A 23346-nucleotide genomic window follows, 5' to 3' on the forward strand; every position below is an offset into this window, starting at 1 on the left:
GATTTTCCAAAACAGCATTGGATTTTCATTCATAATTTTACACATTGTATTATTTCTGATTTTGAAGTTGTACTTGGTTAGTCTCTCTGTTGAGATAAAAGTATATTGAGTACAAACTCTAATTGCACAAACATAAAAAAGAAAAACTAGTGTTCAAGTTAGAGCTAATTGGCTGGGGTTAAGCAGAAATTAATGCATTCAATAGATGTTTCTCAAACAACTTCTAGGTGTCACACTGTATTAGATGCAGTTTATATAGCAATAAATAATTCAAATGTAGCATTTCCTATAGGGAGGTCATGGTTGTTTCAGATAGATGGAGATTTTGGGGTATTGCCTAATGTTCAGTGTTTCAAAGTACCATCATTTAAGAAAAAAATTCATTTATTAATTTATTTATTCAACCATCCATTCATTCACTTATTCATTTAAAAATCAGTTGTATTGAGGTATAATTTTCATTCAATAAAATTTATTTTAATCTTTACACACACACACACACACACACATTTATACTCTGTAACTGTCAAAATGATCGGACATTAACATTGCTTTAATTTGAAAAAGTTATTGTGGCCCCTTTGCAGTCCATCTCCTCTCCCCACTCCAAACCAGTGGAGATTATTATGGATAGACCCACCGTTAGTGCCCATTATGCTCATATCTATATTCATGCAAAGTTTTGATTTGTACTGCACGGCTACAGAAAGCAATGAGTGCCAATTCTCTTTAAATCTGTGCAGTTGAAATCCTATGTTCTTTGCAAGCTGGAAACCACATTGTAGTATTAATTTCCAGATGCCACTGGCAAGAAACACATTTCCCTAAATAGACTCCTAGTTTCCATTTCCAGAGATTAGCGATATAATTGGATGTCAAAACACATCCTTTCTGCATCTTTCTCCATCCCTCCATGCTGTTTTCATAATAGGAAAACCTAAAAGCAATGAGGCAGGTGATCTTACTTATGTAATTCTGGAACTCAAAAAGCCTACCATAAGAGGGAGAGAAATGTTGCCAACATGACTGCACATTTATTTATAACCACAGAGAAAAGTGATTGTAAAATAATCCTTCTAAATACTGTTCTACATCTTCACATTTTCTGTGTCAGTTAAGGCTCTGCATTTCTAAATTATTGGCAGGGCTCCCTGACTTCAGTCTTTCCTTCTCCAAGCAATCTTCCACACTGTCAAAAGAAGGGTTGTCTAAGTTTTGAATTTGCCCATTATTCCACTTCTAAATCCATAATTACCTATCCATTTCTTACAAGACCATATCTAACCTCCTTAGTATGGCTTGCAAGGCTCATCCATTCAATCTCATCAGCATTAAATACTGAACCATTGAAGACTTGCATTTCTTATAGTTTTCCATTTCTTATATCTACTTTTGATTCCACTAATGAGTCTTTCCAGCCTTTCTTCACTTGATTAATTCTTAATAATGTTTTAATTGCCTGCAGAGCTCATCATCCTTAAGGCCTGCCTCTCCCCTTGGGCATAACCCATTATACCTGGGCTGGCAGTGAGGATGACCACAAATTTCTTCTAAAATGATACCCCAGCTCTATAAGTCAGCATGCCTGGGAAGGCAGCATCTGGTCTTCTTAACTTGGCTTTCCTTATAACCTCCACCTTATGGGTTACTGGAGTAGGAGGTTGTGGGGGGGCGGGGGGGAGGGCGGTGGTCAGTCCTTAACATCCTTGCCTTTTCATACACAGAACAGACCATTCACTAACAACCCTAGGTGAAATGAGAAACACTGTTTGCCTGTCCCTGATTGGGTGAAACCGTAGCCATGGAGCTTAGGGGAGAAGGAACTCTATCTTCTTGGCTTCACTATCCTCAAGTAGAATACTCAGAGTAAAGTTCCCATCACACAGAACTGGGTAGGATTAGGAGGGAGTGGTTACTATTCTTAACAAGATTTAGTAGGTTTTTCTAATGAATATTTATTCCTGTTCTGTATGTCCTTAGGACAATTTCCAGTGACTTTTAATGACTTAAAAAATAATTTTAGCCAGATAAATGATTGTTTCACTGAAGAAAATGTCACTGAGCTCCTTGCACTGCTATTCTGTAAAACTTGCCCAATTATTACTCAGTTTTAAAACTAGAATTCTGGTGCTGTCTCTTCCCAGAAACCTTTCTTGATTCCCTAAGTTGAGGTATGAGACCATCCCCTCTTCCTACATTATATTGACAGTGTCTTTTTATGTCTCTATTCTCCTCTAGTTCTAATTTTTTCAAGTTCTTCCCTAGCTATCTATCTCATCAACCCTTACTTCATCTTCAAAATGCAATTAAAGCCCCTACTTGTTTGCAATCTCTCCTCTATTTTCACTTTTGAGTCTAGAAACATTCTTCTTTGCTTTGTAAGTACCCTATGTGTATCTCTGTTTTAGTGCTGACTATACTACATTTAAACTGTATATTTTTTCACCTCAATAGTGTCTATAAACTCCTCACTTACAGGCCAGCACTAGACACATAGTAAATATTTATGAGTTTATTCAATGGGTGCTTACTGAGAGTCAATTATGTGCCAAATACTTTTCAAGGTACTGGGAATACAAAGGTATACACTAATATATGCTATACATGTCCTTATGTAGCAAATGACCTAGATAAAAGAGGTGTCAAGCAAATAGTTAAACAAATGAATTTAAAAAAATGAGATGTACTGAGATAAATCTCTACATAATATTCAGAGAGTTAGTAATGCCAATGAGATACTTAGAGGTGTGATGAGAAAAGTGATGAGGAAGGGACAACTGAGATGAAATAAAAGAGCAGATGCTGTCTATGTAGGCAGAGAGCTTCAGTGGGGGAAGAGTTGAAAGCAGAGGGATATGTACATCAAGCACCCAGTGCAGAGTGAGAACAGAGATTCGGGACCTGAGTGCTTCCTGTGTCTGGAAGACCCAGCATAAAGGAGAGCTGGAGTTAGCAGGATGGATAATACTCAGATGATGTGGGGCCAGAAGGGTATGTTCAGGATTCTGGATGTTATTCTAGAAGAGTGGTCAGCAAATAGTAGCCAAGTCCTACCTGTTATCTGACTTGTATTTTTATGACATGCAGGCTAGAACTGGATTTTGAATTTTTTAATTATTATTATTTTTTAATATAAAGAATATTTTAGGATGTGTCAAAATCATTTGAAACTCTATTTGTTTCAAAGAAAAAGAAAGAAAAAAAAAAAGCAAGACCAACAAAACCCCAGTATTGGGATACAGCCATTCTCATTTGTGCATGTACCATCTATGCCTGCATCTGTGTTACAGGGACAGAGCTAAGCAGTTATGACTCAGACCAGATGACCCACAAAACTATCTGTCCCTTTATAGAAAAAAAAAAATGTTTTTTGAACTCTAGTTATACAGTAATGGATGGTACTGAAATGGTTTAATCAAAATATTTAAAGAGGGCATAATCACATAGCTATGATATGTTTTTTGCGGGAACACAATTTAGAAGAAGGAATATGGGTTGGAAGGTATGCTAGGAGGCCCCAAGACCACCCCTGGACTGCATGATTTTTGAGGCAGACTCATGGCACGCATCATGCAGTCATATTCATGATTATGATGTTATTACAGCAAAGAGATGCAAAGCAAAATCACGTAAAGGGGAAAAGGATATGGAGCAAAGTCCAGAGGGTACAGAACTCTAGATTCCAGGAGCCCAGGCTCAGTAAAGCCACACAGACATGCCTGATTCCTTTGCCAACATGTTCTGACCGACAATATGTATGAAGTATTTCCTGCTAGAGAAGTTTGTCTGAACCTACGAGTCTGGGGCTTTTATTAGGTTTTTGTTGATTACAAAGCTCTTTCTCCCATCTCTGGCTGAGCCTCACATTACTATGACTTCAAATTTTTCCTAGAGTTTGTCCTACCCTGTCATTGCCAAATTCTATGTCTTGTGGTTCTACTTTTAAATTCAAGTGAAAATAACAAAAATAAGTCTCTTGGGAAATCGGCTACAGAAATATATTAAAAATCTCTACAAAAATGCATTAAAATGTGTTTAATGGAAAAAATACACGTTTGGAGTAGTCAGAAATTGGACAAAGTGGTATGTAAATGTTTCCATACCTGCTGTTTTCAACAAAATTCACTTCATGGAATAAAAAGTTAGTAAAGGATGTTCGGTAAAAGCATCCAGAGCAGCTGCTGTGCGTTGGCACTCACAAAATTAAACAAGTGGCTCCATCCAGCATTCAAATGGCAGGAAGATTTGCACAAATAGATGGGATCATGACATTGAAGCAGATGCACATAGCAAAAAAAAAAAGAAGTACCTATTCAAAATATTTATCACTGACTTAATTCTGACATCTACAAAATTTTGTGCTGCATTGTATTCACCATCCCTCAGCGCTCTTGTCAGTAATGTTAATAAACCATCAATTCTCATTCCTGCTAGATGGAAGTGCAGCCACTGCCTGTCATGTCAATTAACTGCCAGGAAAGAGATTTACATGACAGACTGGAAGGGCTCCTAGAGGAGCATTCTTTGGACTGTTAAAATGAGGACTCAAAATCCTCAAATTTCAACTAGGTAGAGAGTTCTGGTAAACAGTGCTCTTCGGACACAAGTGAGGAAAAAACAACTAAGTGCTCTGGGGAAAGGAAACCTGTTAGGATACATTGTGTAGCATCAGCATCAAATGTCCTCCTTTATTCAGTCAGTTTTTATTATTCATCCACTAGGTACCTGGCACTATTCTAACAATTATCTATTCAATGGTTAGCAAAATGGAAGCAATCAGGCTGCAAGTGAGCCTATTGTCTGTGAGACATTAAGAATCAAATAGATAAAAGGATAGATCACAATTGTAATCAGCAGGTATTGAATTTAACCATATGCATTAATACAGGCATGCAAATTGTTCAAATATTAAAGCACTTCTATATTAACTGGCAAATAACCATTTCCTTCATCCTGGCCCTTTTCCTGTAACCCCTTATCTCTCCCTGTTACTTAGCTGCCATTCATTAATAAATGGTGAACATTCTGTCATAGCACAATGGCTCTGCCATAACACCCTGACAACCTTGCACATCTCCACATAGGTCACAAAGGTAAGGGTAACCTGTGATTAAACTCAAGTCTTGGTAGAATTCCCTGTTATTTCCCATTGAACATAGATGAGTAGGTGTTCTTGTTAGAAGCTGTTGTTCTAGTCCATTCTATCTCCCTATCTCACAGGAGGCTCCATGAAACAGTTTCCTATCTGCCTTCCTAATTCCAGAGAGGCATGGCCCTTTCCGTTTTACCCCTTTCCCCTCCTTTGGGTACAGCTATCTATAATAATAAAAGCGTAATATCCTAATTAGACCAGACATCCTTCAGAACAAAGCCACAGCAGGTGGGGGCCACAGCAGAGGCCCTGGCCATGGCAGTGGCTGGCGGGCTGGGGCCGGGGCTAAGGCCCTTGCACAAATTTCATGCATCGGGCTGCTAGTAGGCTATAAAACCATTTTGCTCCAGTTAGAGTTGGATTCACAATGGCAGAGAGACATCCACTCTGGTGTTACCTGTCTTATGTCATCCTTGGTTTGATTTCATCTAGTGATAGCAGAGATATGGACTGCCAACACCAGGCTGATCTTCCTTATGCCTCCGTGTACATAATAAACTGTCCAAAGGGATGTGGGCTCATGGCTCTTTCCTGGATGAACTTTTGAGAGTGCGACAAACCTTCCCAGGAGCTGCCACATGCTGCTGCTTAGGGACCACTTGACCACCTGACCCTTGTGGAGCAGGGAACTCCCAGGACCCTGCTCCAACTTTCAGGCCACAGACAGATTTCATTGGTTCATGTCCATAACATAGCGATTACTTTCTGTTTTAAATATCACAACTGGAGTAAGTAATAGAAAGAAAAAATTAAGTATTTCACAAGATAATTTAGCAAGAAGGCTGGAATTCTATTTGCAGTTCAGAAATGGATCTCTATGAGGATTAGCATTTCAACTGGAATCTAAAAGTGTGTAGGAATGGACCAGGGGCATAGGGTAGCAGGAAATTTTTCATGATTTGAGGCAGAATGAACTGGTACAGTTGAAGACTCAGAAGCATGCAGAAACATGCCTCATTTCATGAACCATATGGAAGCCCAATGAGACATTATGTAATGCACTTGGATTAAAATATCTCATGTCTCTTCTGAAAGTGTACCTAGGTTTTGATTTAGACGTTCTTAAGGAAAGCTTCAAGAGACTTTATGCTAGTAAATGATCACATAGTAAATATTTTAGTCTTTGCAGATTATATGGTTTCTATGGATTCTACTCAAATCCAGCATGTTTGCACAAAAATAACTAGATAATACATAAATACATGTGTACATGCATGCATACATTAAAGGTACCTGTGTTCCATAACATTTTATTTAAAAAATAGGTAGTTTGTCAGATTTGGCCTTTGGGTTGTAGTTTGCCAGCTACTCCTTTAGTGCATGGCTATTAATCTAAAGATGGCTGTGGTGTTAATAAGGTTTATGGATGCCTGTAGAATGCCAACATGCTTTATACATTGATCGACCTCTAGTGTTTTTGTTTTTCTCTGAGCCATAAAACAGTTGCTCTGTGATTAGCCTTGTGTAATATCTTGTCCTGTTTATATGCAGCCCGATTCTTATAAGAACATTTCCCCAAATTGACTTTTGGAAGCCTTGGCCCTGCTCACCTCACTCTTCTCGGCTGCCTTGCTCTGCATACTGCAGCCATTTAATCCACCCAAATACTCATCTCTGCCTCCAGAGCTCAGAGCAACTACAGTGATCTGCTTGGAACATAGTACTTGGCACCTCAGTCAGGAAATCGTTCTCTGGATGAAAGCAGATGTAGTCACAGGTCTCACCAAGGGAGTTTCCCATACTTCAGATTTCACAGCCTGACATAATTAGCTCAGAGTTGCTTATTGGGAGGAGGACTTGTCCAATATCAGTTATTTGTGTCATGTCTACAAGCAGAAGTTTTGAATCTTTTATTTATTTATTTTTTCATTTGAAACACAATATTTAAGAAAAATTTTAAATGTAAGTATAGTTGTTATTCAAACTTGTATTGGTTATATTAATTTCAGGTGCACAACACAGGGATTTGACAGTTCTGCACCTCACAATGTGATCATGCCACTAACTCCAGTAAACATCTGTCATCCTGTAAACCTATCACAGTATTATTGACGATTGAATCTTTTCTTTTTAAATTACAAAAAAATAAACACTTCACAAAAATTTTGATAATAAAAAGTGAATTTATGTATTCATAGTAACTAAAATTAGTGTTCATTTGATTTCAGATATGACTTAATCAAGACATTTTCAAAGTCACCAGACTCTGTTATACATTTATTTGCTATTTTCTTTTTCTCAATATTTTTTATTGATTTTTAGAATGAGGAAGGGAGAGAGATAGAGAGATAGAAACATCAATGAGAGAGAAGCATCATTGATTGGTTACCTCCTGTATACCCTCTACTGGGGATGGAGCCCGCAACCCGGGCATGTGCCCTGACCAGGAATCAAACTGATTACCTCTTGGTTCAGGGGTTGATACTCAACACTAAGCCACACTAGCCAGGCTACTATTTTCTATGTCTTGTTTTACTTTTATAGGACAGTTTTAAACTCATGTTGTTCTCTTTTATTCTAGAAATAATGCCTACTAGAGCTTAGACTTAAACATCCTCATATTATATTACCAAGAGAATGAAAAAATATAATTTTTATTCACTCAGATGAAGAAGAGAGACAGCTTTCATTCCAGGAGTTACCAATAAATATTTCCTTGTTTTCTATTTTGACATTAATTAGATACCTAAACCCAATGACTAGAGAGTTATGATAGAGTAATTGTTTTTAAAAATTACATCCCTGCCGAAACCGGTTTGGCTCAGTGGATAGAGCGTCAGCCTGCGGACTGAGAGGTCCCGGGTTCGATTCCGGTCAAGGGCGTGTACCTGGGTTGCGGGCACATCCCCTGTGGGGAGTGTGCAGGAGGCGGCTGATCGATGTTTCTCTCTCATCGATGTTTCTAACTCTCTCTATCTCTCTCCTTTCCTCTCTGTGAAAAATCAATAAAATATACATTTAAAAAAAAAAAATTACATCCCTGTTTCTGGATGTGGTTGCTGGGATCTCTCCTAAAATGCATGGCTGAGAAAGGGTATGAGGAAGTTTCTTCGAAAGTCTAGGTGTTTTGGAGGAGAGAAAGGGAATCAATATCAAGCACATAAGGAATTACCTGCAATATATTTTCCTTAAATGGCTACAAGTGCTAAATGCAAATGCACGTGATGGCAATATGATAGTTATAAAAATTTAAATTTGAGGAAAATTACATACGTCTACTCTTATTTCCCAATAAAAAAGGCTCATTGAACTTTCTAACTTTGATATATTGAAATTTACTTTTAATAGCAGTTACAATCAGATGTTATGCTAAGCTATTCCTATGCAATTTGAGATCTAAATTTAGTTCATCTACATATATTAGTCATTCAATTCCAAGTCTCTCAGTATAATTCCCAAGTTAATGATATTGAAATGAGCAGGTGTTGCTTCAAAAACCTGATGGCCAAAGATAATCTTGGTGCTACAATTTTATATTTTATGAAAGTGAGCAGAAGCAGGTGGGAATTATTGACTTTCTGCCTCCTTACCTCTGTGATAAAATGGACTGTAGAAATGATGGTGGTGGTGTGATGGTCCGTGTTATATTTCTAGAGTCTTATTCACAGCTTCTAGGTTAATGCTGCTGAGCAGGTCATATGTTCTTCATGTATACTAATAGAGGCGTTGAATTTACATAAACTATTTAATCCTATCATTATCCTTTTACCAACTGCCAAGTATACCCTATTGAATACTTGAGAATACCTTTTATGCATTTGTTATCTCATTACATTAATAATCTTACAAAAGAAAATACTTCAATCTTCTAATTAGTCTCCAAATATTTTAAATCATAAAACATCAATAAATTTTGAACATGTCATCCAATGTATGGATATTTATTAATTAATAGAGGCCCGGTGCATGAAATTCATGCACTGGGGGGGCGGGGGGGAGTGTCCCTCAACCCAGCCTGCACCCTCTCCATCTAGGACTCCTCAGGGGATGTCTGACTGCCGGTTTAGGCCCGATCCACAGGGCCTAAACCAGCAGTCGAACATCCCTCTCATGATCCGGGACTGCTAGCTCCCAACCGCTCGCCTGCCTGCCTACCTGATTGCCCCTAACCACTTCTGCCTGCCAGCCTGATCACCCCCTAACCACTCCCCTTCCAGCCTGATCGATGCCTAACTGTTCCCCTGCCAGCCCGATCATCCCCAACTGCCCTCCCCTGCTGACCATCTTGTGGCTGTGGGTGCCACCATCATTGATAGCATGGCAGTCAATTAGCATATTCTCTCCTTATTATTTGTGGGTGCCGCCATCTTTGAAGACAGGGAAGTCAATTAGCATATCCCTTCCTTATTGGCTGTATGCCACCATGTATGGGACAGCATGAGGGTCAATTAGCATATTCCTTCTTTATTATATAGGATTAATTATATACATTTATATCTTTAGTGGTTCAGAGGACCAGCTGTGGATCTAAACTGCCTAGACTTGAATTTTGGGCCTGTTATTTCCCAGCCATCACCTTGAGTGAGATATTTAATAAATCTATGTCTCAGTTTCCTCACTTTAAAGGGGTGGAAACAATACTAGGTACTGATGCAGTTATATATATATATACCCAAGTTTATATTATTCCTATCATTATCACAGTACTATTTTACTGCCATACTCTGTATATTATCAAACAAAATGGAAGAAAAGCAATGATGAGTTTTAGAAAATATGTAAATATAATTTCTAATATGGTTTCACATTAGAACAGCCATGGGTTATTTTTGAATAAAGAATACAAAATATTTTATAATGCCACCTACTTATCTATTTATAATGTTGAAATGTTAAACTAAAATGTAGAGTTTCTAATGTATTCTCCCCATACTCTACTGGAACATCTCATCACTCACCATCTATATTTTTGCATTATCGGCTGGAACACAGCTGCATGTTCTTATTTGTTCCAAAACATAGAGTAATAACCATATTATCCTATATAATAAAAGGGTAATATGCAAATAGACCGAATGGCAGAACAATTGAATAACCAATCAAAGCGTAATATGCTAATGATATGCTAAGACTGCCCTGCCCTGCACTGACCACCAGTGGGCAGAGAGTCAACTGGTCAACCAGTTGCTATGACATGCACTGACCACCAGGGGGCAGATACTCTGACGGTAGGTTAGCTTGCTGCTGGGATCTGGCCAATTGGGACTGAGATGGGCCAGACATGCTCTGGAGCCTCTCACGGTCCCTCCCTGGCCCGATCCCCTGCCCGATCATGCACTAATGGGGTTCCTTAGCCTGGCCTGTGCCCTCTTGCAATCTGGGACCCCTCGGGGGATGTCAGAGAGTCAGTTTCAGCCCAATCCCGCAGGCCACTCTTCTTGGGAGGCTGCCAGACGCAGGGCTCATGACTGGCAAGTGCTGCTGTGGTAGTGTGAGCCTCTCCAGATCGATTGATGGCAGCAGGCACAGTGGGGCCAGTAGAGTGGGGCCAGGATGAGCAGGAGCAGCAGGTAGGAGCTTCAGGCAGCAGCTGCAGGTAGTGTTGGACTGTGGGTTTTGGCTGGATCCCTGCAGGCCACACAGACCACCAGGCCTCTAGTTAATTATAAAGTAGTAAGGCTATGGTAGAAAAACTCTAACAATTTCTGGCTTTGTTTTGCTGATGCCACCTAAAGCTAATTGCAATGTCAGTTGTTACTTCCAGGACCCTTACAGACTCAACTTGTAGTTATCTACTGACCTGTCCCCAGTAAATGAGTCACAACAGTGCTTTGAGATTGCTTATTATAACTCAGCAATGGCCAAAAGACTTGGAAGGGAGGCTCTCTTCTGAATTTCCTACTTAGAGTCTGTATACATATTTTCCTAATCTGGCCTTAGGTGGGACAATTTCCAGTGTAATCTTTCTAAGCAGATGGCCATGCCAGAAAAGAGTCTGGCTAGACATTGTTATGCTGATACCTGGGCTGCTTCTTTTTCCAGTTTTATCAGAAGATGAAATAGCTGAGACTTTAGTAAGATTGCAATAGACCAGCGGTCCTCGAACTATGGCCCGCGGGCCACATGCAACTACAAATATTGTATTTGTTCCTGTTTTGTTTTTTTACTTCAAAATAAGATATGTGCAGTGTGCATAGGAATTTGTTCATAGTTTTTTTTTAAACTATAGTCCGGCCCTCCAGCGGTCTGAGGGACAGTGAACTGGCCCCCTGTTTAAAAAGTTTGAGGACCCCTGCAATAGACCATGCTGGCCCTTATATCTTCTCTATATAGCACCATATAGTGAGGTGTTTAATTTTTTAAATATCATTTACTCTTAATGTGTAAAGTAAGGCTAATTATTAAGACTCAATGGTGACAAAAGAATATTCCAGTCTCTTATATCTTGGTGCCTAAGTTGTTTATCCCTCACTTGTAATTCAATTAATCTTCAGGAGCAGGTGAGAAAGATTATAATTATTATACATGCCCAAGGAGGAAGATAAATCTTGTGACCTGCTCATACTGCTTCCTGTGTCTTGGCAGAGAAACACATGCCTGTGTGCAAACACACATTAGTGTATCTTAAGTGTTTTACTTGGTTTAAAATTAACCATGATTTTGGACTATATTCTCTTGGCTCCTAAAAATGGTTTTATGAATCTATAATAATAAAAATGTAATATGCTAATTAGCCTGGACAGCCAAACAACCTTCTGGACATCCTTCCGGACAAAGCCAGGGCAGTGAGGGCCGAGCCCCTTACATGAATTCTGTGCATTGGGCCTCTAGTTGAATTATAAAATATTTGTTATAATTTTTTATTAGAACCTTTGTTTTCAGCAACCCTACACCATCTGTGTCTCTGTTATGTTTACTGTCTTTGACAATGAGAATGTGGGAGCCAACAACATTTCTTTTTGTACCTGGCTGCCACAAGTCTTGGGACAAATGTTCAGCTCAGCCGAGACAAATGATAAAACTGTATGACCTCCATCTGCTCTCACTGCCCCTCATCTCCTTCACATGCTATTCACAAGACATGTGTTTTCCAAAGACCCCATTTGTTTTATTTATGTTAAAGATTTTAATACATTTAGTGTTAAAATTGTGTCAAATCCTTTTTAGCAGAGGTAAGGGATAGATATTTTCATATTCTGTAAACCTTAGGAAAATTCGCCAGAAAAATTAAAAGGATAGTCACATTTTGTTACTTAGAAGGAGGGAATAGGGAAGAATTAAAATAAATTGCGTCAATACATTTTCAGAAATATTGACTCACAAGCCTAATGTATGAATGATGAATTAGAACCTTGTAGATTTAGCCAGTTTTATAGAATGACTCATTGAAATTCAGATAAAATATAACTGCATAACATTAGGTCCTGTCTATTTGTTTCATGAATATACATTCATGTTTCTTAAAATAAATTTTTTTAAAAAGAGCTCCAGCCAGTTTTGCTCAGTAGTTAGAGTGTTGGCTAATGGATTGAAAGGTCATGGGTTCAATTCTGGTCAAGGGCACATACCTTAGTTGCAGACTTGATCCCGGTGCCAATCAGGGAGCGTGTCGGAGGCAAGCAATTGATGTGTCTCTCTCACATCCATGTTTCTCTTTGTGTTGGCCCTTCCCTTCCACTCTCTCTAAAAATCAATGGGAAAAATATCCTTGGGTGACAATTAATAAAAAACAAATAAATAAATAAAAATATAAAAAAGACAGTTTTTGCATTAAATATAGCACTGATGTCATCCTTTGTAGTCTAGCTCAATTTAAGGTGGATTCTTGAGAAAAACAGCCAGAAACAGCTCCAGACTGAATGGTGATCTAAACCAGGCCCCAGTGTTTTGTGGGCGATAAAACCTTGAAGTTTTGTAGCTCCATATTTTCCCCCAAAAAGTAAATAAAGAATTATGATATGAACTCTAGCTTCTAAACATGTGATAGAGCACAGATGATGAAATGTACATCTATGAAAATTAAATTTATTTCTTGGTGTTACTTTAACTAGAAGACACGGTGACGCTCAGTCCACACTGACAAGCCACTTTCTAGTTTTCTCTTCTAGCTTAGACATACCTTTAGATTATCAGTTAGAATCTCCTATTGTGATTTTCACTTTACACGATTTCTATTCATTGTATATTGTCAACCTATTAGACAAATAAGGTTACCTAGTCTCAGAAAAATTAATCACTGAGTATATATTCAATGATTGAATGTGAATGAAAGCTACTCTAGAAACATGATAAGCTCTAAAGTAACCCAATCCTTTACTTCACAGGAGTTAAATTGAAAAAAAAAACAGATAAACTTTAAATAAAATTCATTCTGATAAAGTACCCTGTCTTTCACAGGTCTTCTGATGGTTTAATAACCATAGAACTGTTCTTGTTGTATATAATTTTGTAACGCGCATGAATTAACCCAGTAGCTAATTATTTGAAAACTAGGACCACAGTATAATGAATTGGGTCAAAATATGCAACACCTGTCATTGTTTTTCTTTACTTTTTTTTAACAATTCTGTCTCCTAAGATCTCTTGGCTATATTTTACTGCATTCAATAAATAATTAGAATTGGTAAATATGGGAGGGAGGTGCGTTTTCTCTTCCTATGACCAGCGCAGAGTGAGAGAACGCGGGGGTTGATGAATCTTGATTAGAATGTGACGAGTTTTAAGGAAAAATGAAAAAACACAAGACTGAGACAGAAATAGAGTGAAAGCTGGGCCTGGGTGTGGCGTCTGCCCTCTGCTGGAGAGACAGATGCAGAGAGTGTCAGCACCGCAAGCAGATTTATTTATACTCTAATAACAGGAAGTTACATCACATCTGGGTGGGCCTTGAGTTCCTGGCAACATCATGAGATCCACCCCCTTAACACTGGGCAGGAAGGTCAAACTGAGTGGCATCCCAATCTCTTGATTAGGTCCGCCGCCATGGCGTGGCTCTGCCTGTGCTATGAGTTTCAGCCAACATAAATAAACCGAGTGTTTTTGCCAGCTGCCCTTAACAGGTAAATACTTGAAATCTGGAGAACTGAGGGTAATATAGCTTTCAAATGCACATTTATTGTTTCCATTGGAATTAATTCTATCTGTCCTGATACAAGTTCACTGGTTACTATATTACTGTATATCCAGAAGTCATTCTTTAGTAGGACTCTCCTAATCTAGGTGATAGGATTTGGGCTGAAACCCACACAAGGATGGAGAAGGACTGGGCCAGGAGGGCTTGTACCTATGCAGACACCCTCTGAACTGCATGAAGTTTCCTGGCAGCTGTTGCCCAGGAATGGCAAGTGGGACTGAGGCTGGTGTAGATGTGCTTACCCCTTCCCCTGAGGTCTAAGAGGAGCTTGCTCACAACCACTGCTCTACTGAAGCCCACCCACTAACCCTCTCAACTGTCCCTACCTCCTGTCCTAAGCCAGGGAGCTGGAGAGAGACATAAGGGCCATTCATCTCCTTCCTTATTTGGGGCTCAGGCCCATGGACAGAAGGTGCTTAGGTAGGTAGGCCCTGCTGCTGCTGCCACAGACTGTCACAATGTGAGTCCTATGTTTGATGGTTGAGGATGTTGAGGGGCTGGAGGCAGCAGTGACTCAGGGTGGGCAGAATGGTCTAAGCCTGGGGATGAGGATCTGAGAATCTGAGACTGAGGCCCATGATCCTAAGGGGTGGTACGAGTGGGGTTTAGAGCACACGGCTCAGAGCTTGTGGGGATTCACCCACTTGTAGGTGCCCTCCTGTTGGAAGTGTTCTCTCCCTTCCCTCTCTTTCTCTCTTGAAAATTCAGAATGGGTTAATTTTTAAGCATTAGTGTATGCATTTATAAGGGCACATGTGATATATTTTATGTGCATGCATCAAGTAGCTGTTTAAGGACAACAAGTGTCGACCAGAAAATTATTCCCTACACGAGTAAAGTATGGAGAATAACACCGGAAACAAACTTAGGAAACAAAAAGTAAACATAGATACAAAAAATGGATATAGGGTTTTTACAAACAAGAAAGTATCCTCACCATCTCCTTCCTCCCAGGTGGTCACCATAGGGCAGAAAACTTTAATCAAGGACAGAACCTCAGGGTTCTGCTTCCCAGACTGTGAGAGCGAGGAGAGATGAGCAACAGACAAATGGGCACATGATAGCTGGCTGCAGCCTTGCTATAAGCCCAGGGCGTTATAGCACCCAGTGTTGTGACTAACTGGTAACTGAAGAAAGGTAACTGAACAACCTCCTGCTGCTGACTTCTCCCCAGCAAACTCAATCCCCTTGCCTCACAAGAGCATCAGAAATATCCTTCATTCCTTTCCACATTGGATTCTTTGCATTGGCTAAATGTAAGAGGCAAAGTCTAGTGGTATAGAGAGGTTCTCAACCATGAGGGCAGGCAGGCTCTTCGGCAGGTCCTCTGTGAGCCTGCTGATCATCTTTTTGTCAACATAAGATTATAGTATACAGGGTGGGCAAAAATAGGTTTACAGTTGGGGGTATGTGAAGCATAGCATTTATTTTTGTATTATTATTATTTACTAGAGGCCCGATGCACGAAATTCATGCAAGGGGCTCAGCCCTCCCGGCCCTGGCTGTCTCACAGTCCTGTGGCCTCACCCACTGGTCATTCTGAAAGGTGGTTTCGGAAGGTTGTTCCAGAAGGTGATTCTGCCATCCAGTCTAATTAGAGTATTAGCTCTTTAATGTATAGGAGTTATTATTGTATTAACTTCCATACAAACTACTATAAACCTGCTTTTGCCCCACCCTGTATAGCTAGAAATTGGTAGAGGCAGGATTTTAAAACACATCTTCTAAGTCTGAGGCCATTGCCTTTTTCTTTCAATAGGACCTTTATGGATTTGAAATGGTACAGAGATAAGGTGGGATAGAGAAGTGTATTGGACTAAAAGTCAATAATAAAAAGAGTGAATACTGCCCTAATTGGTTTGGCTCAGTGGACAGAGTGTCGCCTGTGGACTGAAAAGCCCCAGGTTTGATTCTGGTCAAGGGCATGTACCTTGGTTGTGGGCACATCTCCAGTGGGAAGTCTGCAGGAGGGAGCTGATCAATGTTTCTCTCTCATCGATGTTTCTAGCTCTCTATCCCTCTCCCTTCCTCTCTGTAAAAAATCAATAAAATATACTTAAAAAGAGTTAATACCATTGTATTAGGCTTCTCAGGCTGCCATAACAGAATACTATAGAATGGGTGGCTTACACAACAGAATTGTATTTTCTCAGTTCTGGGGGCTAGGTGTCTAAGATCAAAGTGCTGGCAGATTCAGTTTTTTCTGAGAGCTCTTCCTAACTTGTGGCAGGTGCCTTCTCGCTGTATCCTATAGGGCAGTGATGGCGAACCTATGATATGCATGTCAGAGGTGACACGTGAACTCATTTTTTTGGTTGATTTTTCTTTGTTAAATGGCATTTAAACATATAAAATAAATATCAAAAATATAAGTCTTTGTTTTACTATGGTTGCAAATATCAAAAAATTTCCATATGTGACACGGCACCAGAGTTAAGTTAGGGTTTTTCAAAATGCTGACATGCCAAGCTCAAAAGGTTCGCCATCACTGCTATAGGGCCTTTGTTCTGAATCAGCATGGAGAGAGAGAAATATCTCTGGTGTCCCTTCCACTCCTTATAAGGGCACTAGCCCTATAGGATTAGCCCCCCCCCCTTTTTTTTTTTTACCTCATTTAGTCTTAATTACCTCCCTAGAGGCCCTGTCTCCTAATACAGTCACATGACCAAGAGTCAGACCTTTAACATATAAATTTTAGGGGGACATAATTCAGTTCACAGCAACTAAAAATATACTGTTGGATTTATATCACAAGTTATCTTCAGAGACTTGAGGTAAAACTTTTCCTATTTAGTAGATATTCATGTAGAATACATCATTTTCTCAACTTAGCCAAATGAATTTTCAAAGATAATTCTTTAAAATTTTATGGCAGTGAATGACAGATGCTCAAAGTGAAGGAGAAATTATAGAATTTACTGTAAGTACTAGCCTTTCTTTCATTTTGCAGGCCCAACAGCTTACTGATCTGGAACAAAAATTAGCTGTGGCCAGAAATGCGCTGGAGAAAGCAGCTCTTGATCGGGTACGTGCATATCCATGAGCCATCACAACTTTGGTTTTAGCAGACAAAGCCAGGGCATGTTCATTGCTTCCCTTGATTTATTAGTGCAATTTCAGGTGCTGTTCATGTAAGGTGGTTATTGAATTTACTAACGCTGGGTATTCCTGTTGGAACTCAATTTTTTTCTTGTTTTTGCTGCTACAGTAAATTGACTCAAGGTTCAGGCTCTGTGAGTTCATGGCTTTATTTTCCTCCTTACTGGTATATTTATTCCATAACACCATAAATAAACATGCTTTCAAGCACCAATAGAGATGACATGTATTAACTTTGAATTAATGAGCTATAAAGCCAATGGGAGTAGTCATTGATGTTTTTCATTCTAGAAATCTTAAATCAGAGTTCTTGAGGTCTTTACATAAACTGACTTAACCATGAAGTCAGTTTATATACAGAAAAAGGAATAGTGGGTGACAGTCTATCTTTATAACAGCTTTATCTATATAGCTATATATATGTAAAAGCCTAAGCAACTGAATGACCGAATGACTGGTCAACCGGTTGCTACAATGCACACTGACCACCAGGGAACAGACACTCAACACATAGGATCAGGCTCCCTCTGGATTGGGCCTGCGGGGATCGGCCCTGTGGGGATCAGTCCAAAATCGTCTACCCGACATCTCCCAAGGGGTCCTGGATTGAGAGAGGGCACAGGCCAAGCTAAGGGACCCCCCGCCCCCAACAGTCTACAGATTCATTGAAATTTATTTTGCATACCATAAAAGTCACACTTTTGAGGTTCACGGTTATGCTACCATCATCACTATTTACAAATGATTTTCTTTATCTCTTTTTACGTCATCTATTTACTTTATATCAATCTCTCATTGTGTTACAATTATGTATGCTCAGGATAAACCACAACTCCCATTCCATATCTGCCTTTGCCTTTCAATAGTCTTTTATGGGAGTCATTCATGGGCAATAGAGAATTGGTACATGGAAAGACAAATATAATATGAAGAAATTGCTTATGTAATTCAGAATTACGTTTCTGCTGTTTAATAGTTATAGTATTTGGTAAAATTTCACTCCCTTTTCTCATTTTTAAATTAACTTTACAAGATTGGGGAAAGTAAATATCTTTTTTTCCTTTAGTTCACTATGTATTGTATATATTAACATGTATTATATAGCATATATGCATTAGATACATTGTTTATATAGTTTATATATGTTAAATATATGTAATGCATGTGATTGTGTATATTAAAATTTTCATGTATAATACATTTTATTAAATAATATACATATTAATTATAATAACAAATACATATTTGTATAATCAAAATGATCCCTTTTAATATTTAATTCAGATTGGTATTTACCTGATATTTGTTACATTTGTCTATGCAATTCTCTTTATTAAATTACCCCTGTAATTTCTAAAATAAGTTTTCTATTAGAAATTATTCTGTCTGCTATGAGGAGCTCTCTGTTTTTGTGATTGCAGTTTAGCAATGATTTTATTTAGAAAAATAAGCAAGTAAAGTGATTGCACTCATTAATTAATTTTGCAATAATATACTGCATATGTTTAGCAATTTTGTAAAAAAAGGAGATTATCTCCTAATCACCAATTTGAACCATGAGTGTTTTGATACAGAATAAAGGAGGTGGAACATTTGAGTCTAATTCATTTTAAAGCTCTTCTGGTATAACCTCCTTGTTATGCAGTAGCTATAAAGAGCCAGGCTAAAATTTTACCTCCCAGGACCTTGGGTCTCACATAGGCATTTTCTTCACTTACTTATGACCAAAATTTCTTCAAAGCTAACATAGCTAACTTTTTAAACCAGATATCTAGAAAGTATCATAGTACAGGAATTTGTAAGGACATTTGTTGAATTCTAATGATTTCTTCTTCTTATGGTTTAGATCTTTTGGACAAATGTACCTTTTGAATGAATAACTAGATATTTTAACAACGTCTCTCCTTTGTGATTATCATGTTATATTAGTTTATCCAAAAATAATATAATGTTTAATGGATTTATAGAAGCCTACCTGCTATTTTGTAGACTAGATCAAATATAATTCATCTTCCAAGATTGCAGATTTATGAGATTTTTTTATTTATGAAAAAATAAGCTTATACCAATTTATGCTAATCTCTGACCATATCCAACTCATGCTACATAATATTGCTTTTTCAAAAAGGGAAATTGCCATAGTATTGCTAGTATCAGAAAATCAAAGGAATGTATAATCCTCAAGTTCAACTAGACAATCTTTTTTTAAAAAAAGTATTTCTCTGTTATCCCTGCCATGATCTCTGCAATGTGCCTTAAGTCTGAAAAACACGTTGTATTCCCATGGTTCTGCACAGCTCAACTTCCTCTGAGATTTTTAACAACTCTGTCAGAATGATTTTTATTACATTAAATCTCTTCCCTGATTTGATTTCAGGTCATCCATTTAGCCAGTCAATGCTAAATATGTTTGAAATGCCTCTTGTGTGACTACCATGTGCTAGGTGCTATGGAAAATAGAAAGCATTTATAATATATGGTCTTGGGTTCCACATCTCTCACTATTTTGTTGGCCATGAACAATTAGAAAATAATTGTATGCAGAGCCATGAGGTCATAAAGGCACCAAGAATGAGAATGAATATGTGTATTTTAAGGACATGTGGGTTGGATGGGCTGGTGTGGCCATATAATACTTCATGAGAAAATCGTAATTTAGCCTGAGTTATAGAACTTGGAGTTAATGCAGAGTTTTCTCCTCCCTCCTCTTAATCATTCTATGCTTTTCTCCTCCCATTTCTAATCCACCACCCCACCACCACCTCCACCATAACTATGTGCCTGCCCCACACCATGCCACACTCCTAATTCAGGATGAGAGACTTAATATTGCAGGGTTTAAGTAAAGGTCTCCAGTGTCCATCTATGAGCAAGTCATAATTTTTCAATTGAATGACTGTGTTTGAATCCCCCAAACTATTTTTGTTGTTGTTGTTAATCCTCACCTGAGGATATTTTTCCATTGATTTTTAGAGAGAGTGGGAGGGAGAGACACAGAGAGAGAAACATCAATGTGAGAGAGACACATCGATTGGTTACCTCCTGTACACCCCCAACCAGGACCAGGAATTGAGCCTGCAACTAAGGCACATGCCCTTCACTGGAATCAAACCCTGGACCCTTCATTCCACAGATGGACATTCTATCCACTGAGCAAAATCGGCTATGCATCCCCGAACTCTTTATGCTTCATTGTAACATGAAATAATAATGAAACTTACTTTATAAGGGTGATGAGAAAATTATATGCCTCAAAAAAGCAACATACTAAGAAGAATAATTGGCACCTGGAAAAGACTCAGTAAGCATATTAATTATTATTATTAGTGAATGAGATCACAGAGACTACCTCTCTGTGATAGCAATTTCTCTCTTTAACCTTCAGCATTTGGTCACACCTTTTGCTATAGTAAACTATAAAAGCATTTCATATTACTGGAGGTTAATTTCAACAAATTTAATGTAAGATATGTGTGAGGCTCATAAACTGTAGTTATAAGGTCGGGTAGAAATGGTAGTTCACTTCAAAATGAATAAAAACTTCAGTTTAATGGCATTGCTCTTCCCCTCTCTCCATCATCCTTATATCGTTATGTGAGGCTTTTTTATTCTCTTCAGGTGTCTGGCTCCTAAGAATATTACATCTGGTCTTCAAATAACCTTCACCACCCTATAAATATTATGAAAACAACATTTCATCCTTCAACTTGGTTCTCATAACATATTTAATGAAAGAAGTCTCAGTTTACTATCACAACATAAACAATAATAACCACAAAATCTAAGAGCCAACCTTGGTTTCTCCAACAATCAATTATTTATTTGGCAATACCTTATGAATTACATTTAGCCTCAGAAACTAGAATGCAAAAACAACTTTATGGTTTGGAAATCTATCAAACTTTCATATGGAAAGAAAAGTTTCTATTACATGTAACCATCACAAAATTTCTCTTAGGGAAGCGTGCGTAATGACATCCATACTACAGATGACACAAGTTAGGCGACCTACATACACTCCTGGGGCTAACTAGGAAGAAAACAAGAAATCTTTTTGCCACAGTATTTCTGGCACATAACAGGAGCACGATAAGAACTTATTGATTGAATAGATAAATGAAGATTTAACTTCATAAATTAATAAACACGCTATATATCCTACATACTAGAGACCTGGAGAGACTTTGAGCAGAGAACCTAAAACATTAAAGGACCTTTCAGAATTCACACAGTTGATTTCACAGCAGAAATAACATTAAAGAAAAGTCTTTGGATTCACAGCCCCTCATGGTCTTTCCAAATTGGTCTCTCTACTTTCTGGTTCCCGGGTGCATCACCGGAGAACCACAGCAGCCAAGTCACTGCAGATCGGCAGCTCCTGTGTTGAGCGTCTACCCCCTGGTGGTCAGTGTGTGTCATATGTACCGGCCAGTCAGATGGTCAGATGGTCACTTAGCCCTTTATATATATAGATTTTCTCATGCAAAATGGCAGCCACTTATATCCTCTGGAAGGTTTGCTTTATTTATTCATGTAACAAATATTTAAGTTAGAAACTGGTGATGCTGCCAAAAAGGTACTGACACTCAAAGAAATTACATTCTAATAGAAGTAGATAAATAATAAACACATAAACAATAAGATCATTTGCAGTGGTAACAAGGGCTACATAGGACATAATTTAAAAACAGTGATAGAGATTCTAAAAGGAGTGTTCCTTGAAAGGGTGATCAGGGACTATGTTTCAAAGAAGATAATATATAAACTGAGATATGAATTTTAATTGGAATTTCCTGCATAGATACTTGAAAAAAAGGTTCTGCAAGCAGAGGAAGCAGCAAATATAAAGGCTGTAAGATGCAAATGAGCTTGGAATGTTTGATGAGCTATAAATAAAGGGCATTGTTATAAGCAGGTCCTTATTACGGAGTCTGCATTTTACTAGAGTCTGGAAAACAATGGTTTGGTGTGGGAATAAGGCAGGGCAAAAACAAGACTGACCTTCAGAGGGAATAGGCTGTAAGATCTAGGACAAGGCATACATTACATGGTTTGCATCATATTTCTTAGGTGACATCTTGTTTCAGTGAATTTCAAAGTGAACAGTAGCCTGCAATTTCAAAACCAACTATGGCTGGCAGCAGGAATGAAAATGTAATCATGTGATATAAAATCATTGTCTGGGTCCTGCTGATGGAACTGGGTCAAGCCAAACCTGAGGAGTGTCTGTGGTAACAGGCTCTATTAACTAGATTAAGTGGAAAACTAGGTTTTGTTTTTCAGAAGATGACCGGATTAGGGCAGGGTTGCTCACAGCAATCTGCTGTCTTTGGCAGGAAAAAAAAGAAAAATCTATAATGTACTCAAGCACTGGAGCCAGAAGCTAAGGTAGGGGGCAAAGTTACAGGCTTCGGGTTCAAAAATGAGATAAAATGTAAAACTAAGAGATTAAGAATAGGTTGAAACATAAAAGATAGTTTACTACTGTGGCTGCGAAAGCTGAGGAGTTGGAGGTGACGTCTGTGTGATGTTTCTGTTCTCTGCGATGATCCTGACAATGCCAGGAGAGCTGTGGAACAACCAAGGTGATTGTATCAAAGTTGGGACAATTACAAATGTTCGTGTACGACGCATCCCTGGTTGTTGTTTTATTGGAAAAATGTGTCTTGCCTAAACAATGTTTATTGAAAATCGATGTTTGACAATATTAACCGAATGCTGTTTGTTATTTATTTTTAGCACCTAATTTCAGCCACCACTCTGGAATTTGTCTATTACGAAAACATATACCTTAAGCCTGTTATAAATCCAAAGCTGAGATGTAGAGTGGCTTTCGAGGAGCCAAGATATGAACACAGTGAATACTGTAACCACCATTACTTTCTGCATGATTTAAACATTAAATCTCTATATTTCAAAGCCACTTAGCTGTGAGTCCTAGCCAAGGCTTGCCTGACCCTGTCGCATTAGCTCTGTTTCTATTGTCCCACTAAAAGATGCAACACAGAAAACATATTTAAAT

At 38.4% G+C, this 23346-nt stretch overlaps 1 protein-coding gene across 2 annotated transcripts in view; it reads left to right on the forward strand.

Annotated features, from left to right (window-relative positions):
- The window catches only part of LUZP2 (leucine zipper protein 2), a 314083-nt gene that overhangs the window by 269295 nt on the left and 21442 nt on the right, over nucleotides 1-23346 (forward strand). For both annotated transcript variants that reach the window (XM_036323328.1, XM_036323338.1), the window contains exon 8: nucleotides 17176-17250. In XM_036323328.1, the coding sequence (XP_036179221.1) occupies nucleotides 17176-17250 (75 nt within the window). The remainder of the gene's footprint in view (nucleotides 1-17175; nucleotides 17251-23346) is intronic.

The sequence above is a fragment of the Myotis myotis genome, unplaced genomic scaffold (genome assembly GCF_014108235.1).
Source record: "Myotis myotis isolate mMyoMyo1 unplaced genomic scaffold, mMyoMyo1.p scaffold_m19_p_10, whole genome shotgun sequence".
Taxonomy (NCBI): domain Eukaryota; kingdom Metazoa; phylum Chordata; class Mammalia; order Chiroptera; family Vespertilionidae; genus Myotis; species Myotis myotis.